Source organism: Thermobia domestica, chromosome 8 (genome assembly GCF_964235325.1).
Source record: "Thermobia domestica chromosome 8, izTheDome1.hap1.1, whole genome shotgun sequence".
NCBI classification, from domain to species: domain Eukaryota; kingdom Metazoa; phylum Arthropoda; class Insecta; order Zygentoma; family Lepismatidae; genus Thermobia; species Thermobia domestica.
The window spans coordinates 159,781,213-159,803,653 of record NC_137461.1 but is presented as its reverse complement, the minus strand read 5'-3'; the positions used below and the strand labels follow the sequence as shown (position 1 = coordinate 159,803,653).

General features: G+C 34.5%; 1 protein-coding gene across 3 annotated transcripts in view; it reads left to right on the top strand.

Moving 5' to 3' along the window:
- LOC145693314 (clavesin-1-like) overlaps window positions 1–22,441 on the top strand; it is a 283,708-nt gene that overhangs the window by 154,623 nt on the left and 106,644 nt on the right. For all 3 annotated transcript variants that reach the window (XM_081769190.1, XM_081769189.1, XM_081769188.1), the window contains one exon: window positions 20,597–20,688. In XM_081769190.1, coding sequence (XP_081625316.1) covers window positions 20,597–20,688 — 92 coding nt within the window. The remainder of the gene's footprint in view (window positions 1–20,596; window positions 20,689–22,441) is intronic.

The following is a 22,441-nucleotide window of genomic DNA, read 5'->3' as shown; positions in this document are numbered from 1 at the left end:
AAGAGAAATAACGCAATGTACCATGAAAAACGCGTATGGTACAAATTGTACCATAGGATCTCCAAAGGGTTATCACCACAAGCTAATAATTTGGTTTGTAATAGAGGCCCAAAATTGCTCACTCCCTCACAAAATAAGTATCGTGAAGACGCTAGTGGAAGAAGACTTAACTCTAGCGATACCGCGAGCGTAGCGAGAGGGAAAAAATAGAATGAGTCTGAAGCCTATAATATAATAAGTTGATTACTATATTTTAGTATTAAAGAGAGAGATTTTGGGGGGATCCCTGAGCCTGGGGGCCCGGAGCCTGGGCTCCATTGGCTTTGCCCTTAATCCGCTCCTAGTATCATGGGCTCCATTCTACAGTTATATCGAATCTGCTGGTTTGCCTTAATTTCCATATTCATTCCAAACTAGGGTATTTGATTTTTTCGTTTCTTTTTTACCAACCCAAACCACTGGACAATATGTCGCGAGGAATGCACCATTATTTGGTATACAAAGCGCGCGCTCCTCTAGTGCACAAGGTTGAGGGTTCAATTTCCGGTGAGAGAGCCTTACGATGGCTCGGGTTTCGTCTTAAATGATAGATTCGCGTCTCCTATAGTCTTGGTGCTGAAACGGGACGCTAACCTCTAACCAACTTCCAGCATATACAATACTTTCTTATTCACACAATATCAAAGATGTTAGAAAGTAATGACTTAATTGCAAAACCAAAATTTACGACGACGATTCAAAACTATACTTGTACATCCAGTGTGTTTAAATGTCAAAAATATTTCTTAACGAGCAAACAGTCAATACCAACATAATTATGTAAAATTTCGTATTATTTGCTCATAGCTAGTGATTCCGAAAATACAACAAATAGCTAGTGAGTGATTTAAGAACGACAAATAAAAATGCTAATGAAGATACAAATTTAAATCGATTTCGTGCAGAATGCTTTTTCCGGATGATGTTTCCAATTATATTTGGCACCCATGGGATTTACAATTATATTTTTCTGAAATTATTGCGAATAGTAACAATTAACGTTCCATAAAATTTGCATATCTAAGTTATTTACACTTTTTTAAAGAAAAATTTAGTATTACTTTCAAAATGAGTCAGTAGAAACATATTTAAAAAGCACAGAAGCCACCCACCAATTCTTCTATATCTTCAATATCCAAAACCGGTTTCACAATTTACCGAGTATGAATAAAGAATAGAAATGGATTTTCGTTGAATCGATGCAGCTAAGAAACTCATAAATATTAAATGAAAGAAGAAACAAAATAAAATCTAAAGGAAGCACTTGAGTACAATTTTCCCATTTAACTCTAGTTTATGCAAAATTGAAGTCTATCGATAGTTTACAACTTACCTTTAAAATAGTCAAATCAGAAACTAAGAATTTTCTTATCATCAAGACACACAATTCTTGTCTAAATTCCTAAAAGAACCCATCTCAACACTCCTAAAGATGGTTTGAAATGATTAGAGACTAAAAACATCAACAGTCTGCAGTCCTTGTATGAAGACATGTAAGCAGTCCTTGTACACAATATTTTTAGTATTTTAAAAAAATCAAATAGCAGAACAACATAAAGCTGAAACGTGATGAAACTATACACAAATATATAGATAAAAACAAGTATAGCATTAAAGGAAAAAGTGGAATTTTTTCGTAAAAAAAAATGGATAAAATAAAATAAACATTATTATGACCTTAGAATTACTTCCGTTTGATTTTTTCTGGAAGGATAATTTACAATGTTGTAATGCGGAAAGAATAATTTGCATTTATCATTAGAGTACGGTTGCCATTTACATCTAAATGCTCTTCTGGCAAACCACTGTGGCAAGAAATCACCATTGTATTTTTCATAATGTTTGCGAAATTATAATATTAACCGCAAAACACCTAAAATCGTGTATTTACTATAATAAGCGTTTTTCGTTTTGAAAAGAAATGTTAAAATTGAGCTTAAAATGTCATATTAACTTCACAAAAACACTTGAATTGCAATTAATTTTTCTTTACAGTGTTTGGTGCTGGGCGAAAAATTGAAGCTTCTACGAGTACTTACTATGTAAATTGGGCCACCCATAGCTTTGATGGGCCCAGACATATTTTGTGTGAAGGCTTCTCAAAACCAAGACGTCATCACTGTTTTCAACTACATTTCTTTCAAATGAAAATAGCCAAGTAACAATTCGAAAATCCCTTGAATTAATGATTGCCTATTAGTAAGCTTCATTCTTGTCCCCAAAGGATGTTTAGAATGTCGCCAAATTCGTATTTTTAAACATAATTTTATTTCATTTTACCTCTAGAAAATTTGATTATTTTGTCACTGTCGAGAATTTCAAACATGAGAAAATTATAAGTGATTTTTTTAAATGTCAAGGCTACCCTTCTTTGGAGACGATCTTAGTTTGGGAAAAGTGTTTGGTTTCACACTTCAAACATGGAATTACCAGCTTCAAACAAAGAAGTATGGGGCTTTATAACGGTCGAGAAACTCCTTGAATGCTGTTTACTTAGGCTTGCCAGAGATACCGGTTTGACCAGGCCAATCCCGGTTTGGAGGGATTCCCTCCCGGTTTCTTATTTACTCCCGGTGAGACCTGAGAAATTTAGTTTCTAGTCGCAAAGTTATTTAACAACTTCTAGCACCTTTTCTACTGTAGTCTAGTGACTTTTTAGATCAACGATCTGGGAACCTCTTTAAGTTCTACGAGTTGGCATCTATGGTCGTACTTTGAGGACTTGTGTTGTAGTGTATGTAATAGAGTATTACTAATAGTTGATTCGTGTTTTAGTTGATTCGCAATGCCTAAAAGATCGTGTACGCTTAATGGTAGCTGAAGAACAAATTTCCATTCATGAAGAAAGTTTGTACTGAAGGGACCAATAGAGTGAAATATTTTCAGTGTGGATCGGAAATGTGTAGCGTGTCGTGCTTGCCACACGTGTCATTGGTCCAATACTCTCTACATCACAGCCAATACAACAGCTGACAGAATAAAAACGTTAGTACTGCTTTTTTCCATAAGGATGAAGCGACCTGTCATACGTGTGAGAGGTCAATTTCTCGTGTTTATTGCTGAGTGAATAATAAGTAGAGGCTTATGTCCACCGCGGTTACCAGACTTATCGACATGTGACTTTTATGTTTGGGGAATGTTGAAAGAACAAGAGTATCAAAACAATCTACACATAATCAATGAACTAAGGAGAATACGAGGACGTGCATCATCAGTATTACCTTGCCAAAATTGGTGCAGGTATAACAGAATTTGTCAAACTCTGCACATGGGTGGTAAGCTGTTTTTGGACAGCATTTTCAACATTTCTCTGAAGATTAATACAAGTGTGTTAATTCTTAATATTAATCTTAAACAGTTTACTGTAGACTTTGACGGACTTGTTCGTGGCTCACCCTGTACCTACGAAACAGCAAGGAAGTCGCTGAGAGCAGGGTTGTCCCAACGACAAAAAGCGATGTTTCAATTTAAAATAAATTAAGTTCCTTATTCGTACTTAAATAACTGCGTGAGTTACTAGAGAAAAGATTAACTGCGTTAAGTTTGTTTTAACCACACTACATTCAAAAGTTTCTTATTATAATTAAACTAGAATTGGTCGGATATTTTAACTGTAGGATTTTCAGCTTTACATTCATTGAAGGTTGGAGTCTAAAGACACTCGGTACTTACTGATGCAGGTGCCAGAAGCTTGCCCCTGGTGTGGACATCATTAATTCAGTACAATTCATTCATAGGTAAATTTTACGTGATTTGAACACATGATCAAAGATTCTGTTTTGTTGTTCTAAAGAGATATTCCTGTTAAGGAAATTCATGTTAAATTCTCACAGGAATTGGACTTTCTAGTCTGACGTGTTGGAAATTACATTGGTTTTCACTTGTGCACAATCCGTTAGTCATTTTCTTTCCGATGTGTATTATGCAAATGAAGTACAGGGTTTGTATGATAAGTAATGAGACCAGGTCTGGAAACATTGTTTTATTGATCTGATCTGTACAGGGACTTAAAAGCTTTCGAAGTACTCTCCTCTTGCGTCGATGCACTTCTGCAATCGATGTTTCCACGCTGCAAACGCCCCCTGGAAGTCAGCAGCCGGCATGTCCTTTAGAAATGTGGTCACGGCTGCTTGGATGGCTGTGACGTCTGCAAAACGGGTTCCTTTCAAGCGTGGCTTCAGCTTCGGGAAGAGGAAGAAGTCGGCCGGGCTCACATCTGGGCTGTAGGGTGGTTGTGGAAGGACTTCCACCCCAATCCGGGTCAAAAAGGAGGTCACTAAGAAGGCGGTGTGGGCAGGGGCATTGTCGTGATGCAACTTCCACCGGCTAGCGATCGCCGGTCTTTTCCGCTTGACGCTCCTGTGCAGTCTCTCAAGGACTTGTTTGTAGAAGGCGGCGTTGACGGCTTGTCCTTGGGGTACAAACTCCTTGTGGACCACCCCCACATTGTCAAAAAAAAACAATCAACATTGTTTTCACCTTTGACTTCGACATTCTGGCCTTCTTGGGGCGCGGGGACGCAGGAGTGTGCCACTCCGCGCTTTGACGTTTCGTTTCAGGGTCGTACTGGAACACCCACGACTCGTCACCTGTTATGACGTCATCTTCAAAGTTAGGGTCACTGTTCATGAGGTTCAACAGTTCCTGACAACAATCAACACGTCGTTGCTTTTGTTCGTCAGTCAACACTCGCGGCACCAGTTTCGCACAGATTTTTCTCATTCCCAATTGTTCCGTCACAATCTTGTGCACTGTTGTGTGGTTCATATCGAGTTCATCAGCAATCAATCTCAACGATAATCGACGGTCTGAGTTCAGGAGATCCCTCACTTTTGCCACAGTTTCGTCCGTAGTCACTGTTGTCGGGCGTCCAGCCCTCTCCAGATCCTCAACGCTTTCCCGGCCGTTCCGGAACGCACTGTGCCAACGAAACACCTGGGCTTTGGATAGGGCTTCCTCTTTGTAGGCCTCCGTGATGAGAGAAAGCGTCTGAGTAGCCGTTTTCCCCAGGCGAACGCAAAATTTGATCGCATAACGCTGTTCGATGGAACCCTCCATGTTTGTTGATTTTCCGCCGTGACAAGAATGTTCACAAGGGCTTTGTCCAAGGCTTGTCCGCGCTCCACTAAGGCTCGGAGCCAACTGACGCGCGGTGCGTTGCTTTGCTCGGACCCCCCCCTACATCCTCCATCACCGACAAACCCGCTCCAGCGACACGCGCGCCGCGGCGCGGCGAGTCTCATTACTTATCATACAGACCTTGTATTTTTTTATCTTGTATGCGAAACAATCATAACACATAATAGCATAATGACAGGGTCAAGGGAGGTCATGTTTTGCCAACATATATGTGCCATTAACCAGTTTAATATTGTCTGATGGTTTCCTTACTTGAGATCTTAATTCAAAAATTATAAATTTTGAATGAAAACATTTACTCTTCGAGTACTATAGGAAAGATAAACTGCCTTGACCTTACTCAGTTTTATTTAGTTTGGTAACACGAAACATCTGCTACTGATTGCAGTATAGCGTCCAACGTTAATTGAATAGCAATTAGTTTTTTTGTCTGCGTTCTACTGCACGTTAATTCTGCATTCCGCTGGGAAATCATTTTGTCGTGATAATTGGACGATGATTCGCGACCACAAGCAGTGATAGAATTATTGTTCGTAAGTTTCTTTAAGAAAATTTCCCTCGACTGTCACAAAACTTTCCCCTTTCCTTATCATATTTTTCCTAGTTCCAACTCCTATGACAGAAGTTATGTGATTACTTTAGCAAATTAAAGGAAGTGAGAACCACATTTGTTTTTTCTTTTTTTGTTTCTATTTCTTTTACTTATCATTCACTTTTTTTTTAACGAAAAACTATACAAATTATGGGTGCAAATTATGCTACTTTGAACACATACATACACACACAGATTATTGCTATTGTATTGGTTCATTTCTGTCGAAGAAAGAAAAATTTAAACGTTTGTATTGGTCAACCAGTTTGTGCGAAAATTTCTCTGGATTTTCACGTTTTATCGAAAAAATCCCTTTTACCCGTCTTTTCTAACTTTACTTACGAACTGTCCCTAGATTAAGGAAATTTCCCCTCAAACTACGAATATCGAATAGAGTGTTCTCAGCTACCTATTCAACATGACACGTAGGAATGGCAGTGTTGCGATATGTGTCCCAATACAGATATGACTCGGTTCTGAAAAATACCTATCGTGTTAGGGCATGCCCGTGGGCACAGTGAATCAAGTTAGTCCATTAATTTTAAGGTATCCGACGGGTGAATACTTTGCGAAGGAAAGAGCTTTTAATACCAAACAACCAGTAATTATATGATGGGTCATATGAAACAGAGTATACTAGAGTAAAAAGAAATTATACAGTTAATGAGATAGCAGCCATTTTGCTTTATATGGGAATTTTTTCGGACATCTTGATTGCCTGATCATTTGTTTCAGCTCGTGTTACCCCACGAGGCGAGAAATAAGGTTTCCTCGTCTCGTAATTTTTTGCACAACTCATATCTCGTCTCGATTCTCAAAGTTTTTTCTCGTCTCGTTTTGTAAATTTAAGTACAAAATTTATTCCCTGTCATCGAGAAGTTGTCAAAATTGTTCCGCGTAAAAAGAAGTCTACGGGGAGGGGGGGCGGGGATGTAATAACTAGATATCGGATTTTTATATGAATGCATATTTTGCTTGATTATATGCATCTTTGTCATACCAGGAGGGGTTTCTAACAATAATAATAATAATAATAATAATAATAATAATAATAATAATAATAATAATAATAATAATAATAATAATAATAATAATAATAATACAGCTCGAGTTTGAAGTTTTATAATGTATATTTCAAGTTAGAGCATATATTAGTGCTTAAAAGCATACTCGGCATATTGTATAAGTTTTCATTTCAGACGTATGCTTATAGCATGGAATAAATACAGTTTTAGTTTGTATTTTGAATGCATTTATATGTCTATGGAACAGAACGGTTTTTGCATGGAGAATGGAAAAATGCCTAATTTATGGAGGAGCACAACCGATCAGCAGAGCAAAGATGCTAACAATTCCCAAGGCGTTAAGAGAAATCTGATAATGATAAAGCCATTGTATTATCGCGTCGATACCAATTCAGAAACAAGAGACGCGAAGAATGCTACTCAGTGCATACTTAGCTCTAGTTGATGAAGTTCCGCGCGAGCTCGTCAGTTTCTTGTAAGTTCGAGCGCTCTGTGGAAAAGAAATTAGCGGATGTTATTGCCAGGAACTCCGACTACAGAACGATTGAAACCATGGAAAAATAACTTCAAGGGTTAAATAAATTTCAACTTGCCAGAAAATATGGATACTAACCTTGCCCCTCTCTATAAATATTGCCCAGTAACATCTATTGATGTTAAGATGTCATTTTCTGGCTAATTATGGGAAGAAGTAACTCCTTAAAAACGATTTTTTTTTTTTTTTTTTTTTTTGGTATAGTGAGAATGTGTAGAAAAGTAAGGCTCGTATAATTTTGTCTGAAGGAGATGCATTCTAAAATACAAATGTGGATAAAACCTAGAGATCGTTTTCCCAAATAATGTGTTTATTTTAATCTCACAATTTGTGTGTTTTAAAATTTTAGGAGTATACAAACTCTAACCGGCATAACAATAAATTCTGAAAAGAAGTATCTGAAAGGTAAAGTACACTTGCAAACTCATATTTCACCTACAAAACTTTGTCACAACTTTGCTGCATGTTTCAAACTGCTTTCTTTTATTGCATTGCTAGCAGTGTTCGAAGTGGGAAAAAGCAGAGGTGGTATGTTTTATTACAATTTTGACTCGACATACCGTCTATCTAAATGTTGAAATACATTGAGGGTTGGTTGACTAAAATATTGCTATTTACATAATGACTCGAAACCATGGGAGAGCTTCTCCGTAGTTACGGGGAAAGGGAGCATGGTAAGCCTTTGCTTCCCACCCCCAGCTTTCTGAAAAAAATAAAAAATATCCTCTTATGTTGTATAATAGAGAATTATATACAAAAATGCTCAAAAACCGAGTTTTTATATGAACATTTTTTAAACAGTTTCTCGCGGTAAACTCCCAAACCCCTGGAAGGAAATTTGTCCTCCCATTGTGCTCTCGTAAGACAATCAGGAAATGCAGCGAAATTCATGTCATGAGGATTAACTTCCTGATAAATGAATTTATTGGGAAATCATGTAAGAGAATTGCGTTTTAATTTTTACTAAAAACTTTTCCATATTGAAAATATTTAATTTCAAAAAGACAATCGCCACAAAGATCTAAATAGTAGGGATATACTCAACTCACGCACCCAATCACCGCACACGTATTCACAGTTTTGTCCAATTATTAGAACGACGCAAAAATACTTTTTTAATGAAAACAATAAATTTTTTGATTGCATAAACTCGTAAATATCAGACTCCCTCGTAAATATCAGACTCAGATATGTATTTCTTTATCATTGTAGGCATAAAAGAAGTCCCGACGAACTCATAACTAATACTTTCCGATTTAAGTTTAAACGAGTCGCCTCAATACACTACTTTTTGTTTGGATTGGGCTCATGATTCATTTCTTTCTGTCATGGGACCCTCATCTGCAACCAACACAACCGGGAACCGGTCAAACCCCCCATAGCCAAAACCCCCACACTCAAGAAATGTCAAAACGCCCACACAAACGGTCATAACCCCCACACAAATGGACAAATCTCCCAAACGCATGAACGGTCAAAACCCCCACAGCCAAAACCCCCACACTCAAGAAATGTCAAAACGCCCACACGATCGGTCATAACCCCCACACAAATGGACAAATCTCCCAAATACACGAACGGTCATAACCCCCACAGCCAAAACCCCCACACTAGTAGTCGGTCATAACCTCCAACGGTCATAACTCCCACACAAATGGACAAAACAGCCACACATAGCAACGGTCACAATCCCCACATAAATGGACAAAACCCCCACACAAATGGACAAAACTCCCACATGCAGAAATAGTCACAACTGCCACACAAATTGACAAAACCCCCATACTCATGTATTGCCCTTGTACTTTTTAATAACATTTTTTATTCCACTTAAACTGATGTTGCAACTATTGTTCTTGGGTGTCATAAAGAGCCGCAACAAAGACGTGAAATGACGATCATTTCAGAGTGTGGGGGATTTGTCCGATTTTGTGGGAGTTTTGTCCATTTATGTGGGGATTATGACCGTTGCTATGTGTGGCTGTTTTGTCCATTTGTGTGGGGGTTATGACCGATTGTGTGGGCGTTTTGACATTTCTTGAGTGTGGGGGTTTTGGCTGTGGGGGTTTTGACCGTTCGTGAGTTTGGGAGATTTGTCCATTTGTGTGGGGGTTATGACCGATTGTGTGGGCGTTTTGACATTTCTTGAGTGTGGGGGTTTTGGCTGTGGGGGTTTTGACCGTTCGTGCGTTTGAGAGATTTGTCCATTTGTGTGGGGGTTATGACCGTTTGTGTGGGTGTTTTGACATTTCTTGAGTGTGGGGGTTTTGGCTGTGGGGGTTTTGACCTAGACCCACACAACCAAGACGAGTTCTTGCGTAGGAGCAAGGGAGTTTCTTTCTAGACACCTCATTTTAAAAACAAAAGGCAGGAAAAAAATGTCTGTGTTGACAACGAAGAAATTATTTCTAAATAGCAAATTAAATCTTCAACGTGCAATGTTATTCGTCAATTACTGTACATAAAAATGGATTTATTATAGTTATATTAGCATTCACTTTCCAGTGATGGTATGGTTGATTACTGGAAAACCTTCATCACACAAAAACCAAAGGTGGTACGGCATACCGCCGCATACCATCTCACTTCGACCACTGATTGTTAATGCATATTAAGTGCATATTTTAACACATTTAACAGCATAGTTTATGCATTTTAAATGTATACAAATCCGATATCTAGTAATAACATTGAAACCATACTTATTATTGAAACTATGTAATGAGTTGCGCATATTTAAAGATTGATAAATGCTCTTCATTGTGCTCGTAAATCACTTTATTAATTTATAGTTTTTGTACTGTTAATCATCATAGGAGATTCGAGAAATTTCTTGCTTCTAAAACGAGACAAGAGTTCTCATCTTTATTCTATTGTCTCGAATTCGCATACGTATTTCTTGTCACGTTTTCTAGACGAGACGAGAAGTCTTTCGTCTTATGGTCAACAGAAATTTGATCGTTCTTCATTGGTCATTCTATTTTCATTGAAGAATGGGTTGGCATTATCCGTACAACTTCCGTTTACTCTCGAGTACACCAGACAAAACCTTACAAGGGACATCACCGAATTGTCCGGCTCCGATTTCATTTTTTTTTTCTGATAGAAGACATGTATTCATTGCTTGTGATGACAGAAATTTTTGCATGGAGAACTACTTCCAAACAAACTTTTAGGTAACTTAACAAAAATGTTACATAAATATAACGAAGTAAACAATACGTTCCCTCAAAGAATTATTATTTGTCATAAAGTCCAAAATGAAATAAAAACACTAGCTCACGTAAAATCAAAATTTTTCGAATATCAAATTAATTAATGATGAATCATCCACAATACTCAGTGATGAAATTAATATTAAAATGCATCGATTCAAATATAAAATTACAAAACATCACTAAATGACTTACCACTAACAAATTATAAGACTAAAATATTTATAGTATGAACACAAATATGAAGTTTTGTAGAACTTCCAAAGTGTTAGTAACATGTTAAATTTAATACAATATTGCTGTAGAAGGGTTGCTGAACAATAGTATTAGTAAGTGCCGGATAACGCTTTTTCTTTACGCGAACATTTTGTTGCATATGTAATACAAAGAAAATGGGCTGCGAACAGATTGTGGTTTGCCTGTTCACATATAATATATCACCAATGCTTATTCCATAAATTTGAAGTTCTCCAACCCATATAAAAATCACATATGACTATGATTCCCTATCCTTTGTTGATAACAACGAAAGGTTTAGGCAAGCGTGTAAATTTGGAAGAAAAGGTGACACCCACTAAGGACATAAAACCAAAAATAGGGGGTCATTGTAATCATAAATTGTATTCAGCCATAGCTAGTGTTTCTATAACATCAAAAAATTAAGTCAACCTTAAAACATATTTAACACATTATCAATATCAAAATATTTTCCTATTTTTCTTACATATTTCTGGATTATACTAATACAAGGTGGCCTTCTACAAAGGATTACCTAGGTGGTTAGACAGAACTGTGGTAGCTTACCACAAAAGTACCGGACTGAAGACTCGCCACTGATCTCTGTGATCTTCTGTAAGTGGATATTTTCGATCCACTTACTTGTAATAAATTAACTGTAAAAGTATCTGGTTTAAATATAGATATATATAATCTAATAGTTTTTAAGTTCATTAAAATTCCAGGCCTGGATAATTATTTAGGTGCTTATATATTTATATGTTTATAATGTTTATATAATTTGTATAACTTATCTGTATATAATTTGTATCATATTTATCATATTTTTTTATATAGCATTAGAGAGATTGCCTTTAAAGATTTTCTGCTTAGATAGATACACTGTTGCATTTGCTTCCATAGTCTTAGGATCGGATACGTGCTTGTTAACTGTTAGAACTTCATGGGGGGAGGTTGGTAGCGTCGGTTTTTTCAAATTTTCAACGAACTTTCTTTATTTTAGCTAGAGATCTTTTCGTTTTTGGATGCTGCCACGTGTGAGCCGAATCGTATATATACCGAGCTGTTTCGCTTGGTAGGCGTTCTTCTGACACTCTGGACCACATGGTTACGTTCGACCGACGGTCCTAATGTCTGTTGGATCAACCTTTTTTTTTTTTTTTTTTTTTTTTTTTTTTTTTTTTTTTTTTTTAGCTATACTGTTTAAGGCTGGCAGGTTAGGATGGTCTCTCGGAATGACCAAGGATAGGGAATAGGTTTTTCTTTCGCAAATAACTTAAGAATAGTTTTCTGAGGAGAATTCTTTTTTGGTTTAATAGGTTAATTTTAATCACGCCGATGACGTGGGGATATCTATTAAATAGGTTTTTGTATTTTGAGATACGTTTTAATCTCTTGGATAGGTCTATTTAAGAATTCTAATTTCGAGCTCAAATGGTTTTGGGTTCGAGTCCCCTCTGGAATGAGAACTTTGTTTCTCAAGTTAAAGTTTATTGTTTTCCTTTTTTGATTGCCTGATCCTAATCCTGTGTTAGTGATTATCTCTTGAAAAAGAGATAAGTTTCTGGTCTTTTAGAGCGAGACCTTATTTTTAAGGCAAGGCCTAGTTTTGGTGGCCAGTTTATTGTCTTGAAGAGAGAGACTTGGTTAGGGCAAGGTCCACAGCACGGGCCAGTTTATAGTCTCATTAAAGAGACTTATTTCTTACCTTAACTTAACCTTTCACCTTGTATTGTTATTTAGCCAGGTTTTCCTTTTCGCAGGTTCTCTAGAGTTCTGGAGACTTGTGTAGATAGGCCAAGCATTTTCTTTGATTCAAGGAATTGCTTTTAAAGATAAGGCAGAGTGGAGCTGTTCCGTTAAAGAGGGCAGAGAAACTTATGCCACAGGACCCTTATAAATTAGAGCATAAACTAGCATGTATTCGTATCTAAGTAGGGAGTGATGGGTTCAGAGTTCGATCCCTCACTAGTAGAGTTTTCAGAGTCCTGAAAGAGAACTCTTTTGCTGCTTCTCATAGAAAAAATTTTACTTTTTTGCTCATATCTAGTCTACTAATAAAATATTAAAGAAAGCCTAAGTAATGTTTCGTTCTTTAAAACAAAAATTTCTCTGTGCCCGGATGAAATAAGAATAACATTAATCATACCCTAGACAACTAAAGTTTCTTGAGAGGAGCCAGTGAAGAAGGAATAATTAGACAATATTTTATTTATTTATTTATGTAGTATATTGTTCTTACAGTTCAGTTTGAAGAAGACTGCGAAATATAGTGGAATTAAATGTTGTTTTTTTTTTGTGTGTGTGTGTCAAAGCAGTATTAGAGATACTACTTTGTAGTGGCGTATATATAGAGAGAGCTTGAGATATAAAGAATATAAAGAGCATTATTTTTTTATATACTACACTTCTAACGGTATTAATCTAATAACACAAGCAGGTGACTATATTGACTAACTTTTATTACAAGATTTTCCTTGTGCAGACATTTATTTTCCCATAAGTGTCTAACGTATGGCTCTAAATCCAATATCTCATTGACTGATCACTTTTACTTTTGATAGGCAAGTATCAGGTAGTAACTTATACAAGAAGAAGATCAAGATTTACTTTTTTCTTTCCCGGTTCTAAAAATGCTGTGGTAAAATCTAAAAAGGTTTACCTGAGTTTTGAAATATTTGTTTACAAACGTTTTACGAAAATATTTTCAAAATTCTCTTTTTTCAAACATATAGGGCCTTATGCAGGGTCGTTCTGACGAGTGATTAGTATCATAATAAAGAGTTCGACTAACATATGTTTCCTGCAGTAGTCAGGCCTTTAGTATGACGCTAAACATACGTCAAAACGACTCTACATAAGGCGAATAGTGTTTACATTTCTAAGAAATTGTGAAAACCTAGCCTAGGTTGTACATACAACAAATAACTAAGCCGGTGGTAACACATTTACAATTTATCTAATACTATCTTTTCGAATTTCTTTTTAATTTTACATCATATACTGTAGGCTGTAGGATTTGCAAAATTTCGACTTTCGTAAACGGTACCGTTCTGCTACAGTCAAAAATTCGTTTTAAGTTTTTACTTTTTTGTGTTTCCAAACTACATAGGTTCAAGAATCAGTTGACCTACTTATAATATTAGTAATACTATTTTCGTTTCTCTCGCAAATTGTTGCCATCAGCACAATATCTATATTTCTTTCGAAAAAGATTTCTAGTATTAGCAAAACATTTTATGAATTATGCACTAACACGTTACTTATTTCGAATGCTACTTCAGTCGGCCTACATTAATTGAATTGCATGAATTATTTTGCTTTTCAATGAAATTACGTTATGACCTAGAATATTTTTATTTCTAATAAGCTTTTTATTTTTTATATCATTTTGGAACGTATTTAAAATTTACATGTTTCTTGCTGACCTACATTTACTTTAAGTTCCCATTTCTTTCTATTATGAGACTGTGTTTCTTTGACCTCTAAGTTCAAAATTTGCATTTTCATACTACTATGTTGAACGAAACCAACATTTAAATTTACAACTGCGGAAGAAATTTTTATGCTAAACTTACATTAAGCAACTGATTAGGAATGACCTATTAACACTATGTGTTGAAGATTCAATTGGAAGCGTCTTATTGTTTTTATTATTTTTAGGATATTCTACTATCTAGCAATTTGTTGTTACTTAAGAACCTAGTTTGAGTTCTACTGAATTGCTCATAAACTTGGTCAGGATATGAAATTTCGTAGTATGATTTACTTTTTACGAATGGTGACATGTACCTAGGGTGTCTTTTATGTTATGATTTTGACGGTAGAACTTAAGGGACGGAGAGGGGAGAGGGAGACATATAAAAATAAATAAAACCTAATAACTCTTGAGCCATTCAAACGATCTCGATCAAATTTTAAACACAGATGAGATTCAGGACTGGAAAGTTATATATATATATATATATATATATATATATATATATATATATATATATATATATATATATATATATATATATATATATATATATATATATATATATATATTCTCTTGACAGTAGTACCTAAGGATTGGGGATGGGAAGGGAGAGATATGTATAAAATTAAATAAAACTTAATAACCCTTGAAACACACACAACCGATCTCAGTTAAATTTTAAACACAGATAATGTTGCGGGTTTGGGTTATTTTTTATCATTTTATTTTGACTGTGCAACTTAGGGTAGGGAGTAGGGGGAGATATATGTAAAATATAAAAATGAAACTGACTATCTTTGTGACTTCATTACTCTTGAACCACCCGACCAATCTTGATCAAATTTTCAACATACATGAGGTTCGGTCCTGGGATGATTTTGATTATATCACTTTGACGATAGAACTTGGAGGAAGGGGAGGGGAGGAGTAGACATATAGAAATAAATAAAGCTTAACAGTTTGAACCACCCGACCGATCTCGATCAAATTTTCGTCATAGATGAGGTTCGGGCCTGTGATGATTTTTATTATTTTACTTTGACGATGCAACTTAAGGAAGGGGTAGGAAGGATATATATATATATAAAGTAAAAATGAAAGTAACTTTTTTTTTTACTTCATGACTGGAGGAAGGAGGGGGAAGAGAACATTTATAAATGATTGAAAACGACCGATATTTGTGTGGAATTCATAGTTTTCGAGGTCGCTGAGATGAATGTTAACACTTCCGATCCTGTTTACATCCATATTCAGTCCCGCATCTTGGGGGAGGGAGAAAGAAAAATACCTAAAACTGACCGTTCAGATAAATCCACGTATATTAGTGGATGTTGCCAATAGTTGGATTTAATAATTAAAATTTTGGATACCAAAAATACTTACTTCAATGTCGTTACTTTGTTCAAATTGATCGTAGGACGGAACACTTATTCTCTTCCTACCCTTTGTTTAGAATATTGTTCATAAACTATGGTCAGCGAACTACAAGGAATCCTCAAGATCTGCTTTTGTAGTCCTTTTAGGTTTAACTTTAGTTCCAAAAAGGCAGAAAACATAAAATTCAAGTTAATTTCGTTTCACGCACTAGAAGAGACTGTGGCTATTTGAGTATAGTAAGAGAATACTGTTTTCTGAAGCCCCAGCTTAATAGGCAATTTAATTAATGACGTCAAAATATTAACAAATTACCATAGCATATCAAAGAACTAAATTTCTACTATAAAACTGATTATCAGAAAAATTTAAAGTTAAAATTGGGCTAAAAAATAATCTTGCAAGAAACACTGGGCTATTTGAGTCATTTGAGCTATTATGCTGCACTTCTATTTTATTTTATTTTAAAATTATTGACATATCTAGATCTCGTGCTATTTACTTACTACATGAGAATAATTATTATAGAAAAATATAATTTTAGAATAATTATCTTATTCAAATTAAAAGTTTTTACACAATAGTAAGTTAAAAATTGAAATCACCGTACTACGAAATTTATGAACTAAGAGAGTTCCTGTTCAATACATAAATCACTTCAATTCACTTATTCACGGGAAATAGTTAATCACTTTACAAGCACCTGCAACAGGTAAATTGTTTTCTCTCGAACCATATCTCACATATCTCATGAGATCATTATTTACATGCTTGGCAGAGAATCCAATCATATTTTCTGACATATTCGTGAGAGGTACCCCTAGGCATTAACTGTCAGTTCATATGGCACATTTTTCTCGGATTCATTTACATCACAACATTCATCATGGCTATTATTGATTGATACAGGTCGTCAAGAGAATTTTTTTTATGAATTCTCTTTGTCTTCAGAATTCTTAGTCTTACTGCTCTTTCCAGTATATGAAGTATCAAAGAGTCCATGTCATTCATGTTATATGTAAATTCCATGTGTTATTAAGAAAATATTTCGTAATCTCTTGGTCACTAAATTTTTGGTAACTTAAAAACCGCTCTGCTGATGTTTGTAATTCGTGGGCACTATGCAGTAGTAAATACAATATTTCGATCCCATGCTTCGCTCAAAATTCAATTGACTCTAATAGACCCGTTATTTACTTTTGCGAATAAAGAAGTACCACTCGCAGGCGTTGCGGAAAAACAAGACGAAATACCATCCAAAATATGCAAACATTGTGTTTTATACATATGTGTACGCTTCAGTAAATATATGTCCTGACACAGCTTTGGCATCTTATTTGCTGTGTGCTTAATATTATATCAGGTCAAGAAAATAAGCATTGCAAATCGCCTTGCCAAGTAAGTATTCGTAACCCCAGAAACTGTTAAATACATTGATAATAATAAAAACACTAACATTTACACACACGAAAAGTAGTTCAAAACTGAGCAAAAGTTTATTCTTCTGCTGCGTACAGTAAATGCGTAGTGAGTGATTTTCTTACGTTTACTTAGAGCTCCCTCGTGGCTAAGCGGTTAGCGCACGCGCCTCTAGCGTGGGAGACCCGGGTTCGATTCCCGGCGGGAGCTCATGTGGTTCGGACTCCACGTTAATCAGTAGGTCCACGTCTCATATAGCCTCGCTGCTGAAAGGGACGATAAACTAAAAATCAACTCTTATATTTACTCAAATAGCCTTGATATCCCCTATAGTTGAAAATATTCAATAGGTAGGGCTATATATTATACAAATAATATATTATACCAATTTTAATAGCTTATATAGATGCATTCTTATTAAATGTTCTTAATACCCTTCGGATATTTCAAAGAGATAATATGTATTTTCTTGTTTTAAGGCCACTCGTAAACTAATTGTAATTATTACTATTTTAAAAATATAGGGATAATGATATATGCACTAAATATTAAGTATATAAATTTGCATTTGATCATTTCGGTTAATAAAAGTAATCCTTACTTGAAAAAAAAAAGATAAATGCTGGTTTCGAATGCGTCTCTTCTTAAAGAGTTTTTCCTTTTTTATATTTATTTTAATATCTATTTTGTGATTAAAATGTATTCTTTGTTTTTTCTTCTTTTCGTAACTAAACTTTCATTTAAAATATACAGTGATACTTAATTTTTCTTTAGAACAAATGTATTTTTCTTTTTTTTCTAAAAAAAAAAAAAAAATATGAAGCAATGTCATACAAATTTTGTCACTTATTTGTAGTTCAAATTTTTCGTGAATAATGAAAACAAATTATGTCTATAAAAGAATCCGTGTTATGGTAGATGTAGAACACGTTCTTTTGATTTTAATTTATCAGATATAACAACCTTGTAAAAACTCTGAATTTCAAAATATCACAAATTGCAAAGCATTTACTGTAATTGTATACTACATAACTCGAAGTGGTTTTGTCAAAAGGCCGTGGTAGTAAAACAAGTTATTGCTGTTTTTCCATTCGTCTTTTTTTAATGGAATAATATGTTGTTTTTTTTTTTAAGTTACGTAACACCAAGGTCAAATGTAATTTACTTGGCTAATTGATTTGCAGGCATAAACAGTCATACTTTCTTTGCACTTGCGTTAGGTTATTTTACAAGATTTTAAAGTATCGTTTCCGTTATTGGTTACATATTAGAATTGTTAATAATTTTATGAAAAAAAATGTGAAGTTAAAAATATGTTTCTTAATTACAAGTTTCATACGAAAGTATCATTTCATCCCCGAAATGCAAGTGATCCTGAGACATAAGTCTTCAGTCGTGTCTAGAGTAAATGCAACTATATTCACAAACATAATGTGATCTTCAATGAAAAGTAGAGTTGAAATTCCTAGAGTTATAGTGTTGTACACTAATTTAGCCTGTTGTATACAAACTTTATATTAAAGTTTTCTTTTTTTAAAAAAGAATTAATATGCTATGTTGTAAACTGAAAGTTTAATATTTCTAGTAATAGTATGTACCTCCTTACCTAATATTGATTGGAACTTAGGCTAAATGGTAGAGTGTATAGAACTAGTGGGCGATTATTAAGAAGAATGAAGTTAATAGACATCATAAAAGACTTATTCATGTAAATTAGTTTGTAAGTTCTTTGTAAATGAATATAAGGTAAAACTTAGGGATAGACCTCCATAATAATAATAATAATAATAACAATGATGATCTTTGTTAAAGATGAGAACTGGTTGTCACGAGACTGGAATATAATCCGATGAATGACTGGCTATATAGATGTATGTCAACATGACGAGTGTATAATCAATGTATGGATGATCCCGAGCGAGTACTTTTTGAAAAAAAATGCCGAAGTGGGCACAAGAGTATTCACTTTTGTATGAGGAAGAGATTCACAAACACGGAAACCTAAAGTATTCCTAGATTCTGAAATTACGAAAGAATGTGGAAGATGTGTTTGTGTAATCTCCAATTCAACATTAATTTTCCCTCAATTTGGAAGAAAGATGATGTAAACAATGCTGACGCATGTGCAACTTGCATCAAACAGTTATTTTAGCAATAATGCCAAAATACTTCCCTGAGACATGCTATAATTTAGGGAATACCCAATAATATGAAACTTTGTTACAGTTGCATATGTTATTAAATTATTCAAGATTTGTTATCACAAATTTTGTCTGTCTTTTAGAAAGTTTTTGGCTCAAATACTTCTTTCTGGTCCCTCCACGTTACGTTTATCAAAACAAACTGAAACATTTATCGAATTATCGGATATGGCCCGACAAAAATAACTTAATTGCTGTCTGAGTTGGAATTGCAGTTAAATATGCCATAACAAACCATTACATGACCAACTGAGTTAAGTAATACCTAGAAATGATTTATTCTCGATCAACTATTGTGAGTAAGTGTCAATGTGATATTGTGTTATTTGATAATTTCCCACAACTTCAGCGTCTCAGACTCTGTCGAGCTATATCTGGATCTACATTTTAAACTGCATTATGTCAATTGAACAAAATATAACCGGCTAAAAAACGCATGTTCAACTGAATGACTTGTGGTAAGCACATTGACAACACATCCTGAGATATTATTTCTGGTTTTCTAGACTTAAATTCGTCATCTCTTAATTCACATAGCTATCAAATAGCCTTATGATAGACCAACACGAAATCCATATTCGCAACTGATATCGAACTTGGGACTGCAACTCCCAAAGACAATGAACACTAAGCATTGGTACGAAAACACTCAATTACTTTTACAAAATAATGTAAGAAGAAACAATTGTTTCGGCAAGTTAGAGATTTAGAGACTTAAAAATATGAATTTTCTAATAGTTAAACAAAATTTAAGACTTTCAGAATTTACTAGATCATTACGGTTTGATAGGAGAAAAGAATTAAATCTTCATTGATTGGATGGGGATCAGCATCCCTTTCTGCACCGAGGGTGTATGAAACGTGGGCCTAAAATTTAACGTGGAATCTGAACCATATGAGCTCCTGCCGAGAATCGAGCTCAGCTCTCTCTCCCCGAAGACGCGTATGCTATCCACGTAGCTAGCAGGATGCTCAATTAAATCCTCTTGAATGTGTTTCAAGAAATCTCAAGCTTGTCCTTTGGGAAATCAGAAGAAATCGAATCGATAAATGGCACAACCATAATTTAGTAACAGTTATCATCCACTTCATTATTTTGTAATTACAGATACTTCAAATGATTTCTCGTATCAAGAATTTTGCAAGAATTGAAATGAGATGAGGATTCAATAAAAAAAGAATATGAAACGAGACAAGAAAACCATATTTTCATCTCATGTTGTCTCGTGGTCAACACTATTGTAGTTTTGAATAATTTTCCTTAAATTAAGGTGTACAAGTTTCTTTCTTTCTTTCTTGTTTTTTAAATCATGTTAAAAAATATTTGTTTCTTCTTTAGGTGATGAAACATTAGTATGTCGAACGGATGATGCTTACTTGGTTAGATTTCTTCGTCCTTGTAAATTCTATGTCTCCAGTGCATTTAAAAAGGTAAGTGTGATTAAGCCCTTCAAATTTCCAAATTAAATAATTGTTCTAAATTCGTAGCAAGATTAGAAGGATAGAAACAAACTGATACTTATGACTAAATTTTCATATGCCGTTTTTTAAATAATAATAATAACAATTATTATTATTATTATTATTATTATTATTATTATTATTATTATTATTATTATTATTATTATTATTATTATTATTATTATTATTATTACTATATTATTATTATTATTATTCACTATATAATTCGAATTTCCTAGATAGGTTTGTTCCTTCAAAATTCACAATAAACAACAACATATTTGGAAAGACTGAATTAGTTTGTCAATGAAAAACAAAATAGCATTTATGAAATAACGAGAAAAATCAGATTGTCCGACCAACACAGATATTATTTACGATCCAGTTATTATTAAACACGAAAGACTTCCCCTCCATTTGCAAGATAAGGTGACACATGTGATATTGGACAATATTTCGGGGTTATTTCCTGTTGAAATAGGCTATATCTAGTGCTACGGACGAACCAAACCATTTTCGCACCACAGTGGTTTAGTGGCAGAGTGCTTATCTCTGGTACCTGGACACTTTGTTTCGATTCTAGTTCAAATACATTGAAGGAGAACAACATCGTGATGATTGGATTTCTCAAAGTTCTCCTTTCTCTTCTTACTGTACTAATTCGTTCATAATCATTCAATTTGATTAATTATCCACCTTCTTCAGACATAAAGAGACTAGAGACGTTATTCGAAACATTTCATTTGGGAATCATTTTCTACTTTCAATTTTTTCAGTGGCTGTTAAAATGACACGTTCGTTCTCATAAAGCCAGAGCAAAGTAAATTTTTGATACGACTATTTAATGAAAATTCATTTTCCTTTTCCCTAAGTTTTTAAGATTTTTTAAAATCACGCAAAGCAACAGTAATTATTTAGAAATTTATGATAAATTGGTTAGAAATTGCGATAAATAAGCAACAGTTATAATCGAGTACCGAGGTATTAAATTCACCATAATTTAAAATGTAGGATGTAGGTATAATGGTATAGTAGACAAATTCTAGTACTGGTATGATCAGGCCAAACCAAACCCCATTTAAAAATTAAAAGTGAAGTGTTGGTAATGCCTGCACAGTAGAAGTCAACAACACGCACTACAAGGATTTCCAGATCAGATGCTATTCGGAGTTCTCAGAATCGAAATACATTCTATGGGTTTGTTTGCTAAGTAACTAAGTTTGCAGGTTTTAATATTAAATTAGGTATAATTAGTTATTATGCCTGTTATGCATTATGTTTTAAGTTGTTTGTTATTTATAAGAATTATATTTTTATTGTAAGAAAGGTTAAGTTTAATATCTTTTCATTGTTGAGCAAGTATTGTCGCTCAGCACCAAGATTTAATGATTTGACAGAGGTAGAGGTAAAACTTAAAGTTAGTTTCCATGGAAATGGATTGTATAATGAGTTTACTGTTTTGAAATCTGTAATATCAACACTTGGTACGAAGGATAATAATAATTGTAATTTATGGAGCGTGTTTTATGAGAAAGTAGATACACCAAATCTTTTCAAACAGTTCAGTAATTTTCTTGGTATACCAGTCACTCCTGCACATGTCGAACAATGTTTAATATGGTGATAGTTTCATAGTCAGATGATACAAACAGAATTTATGATAACCACTAGTTGTGTTCAAATAAACTTGAAAACTGAAGACTTCTACAAAACGGCTCTGAAA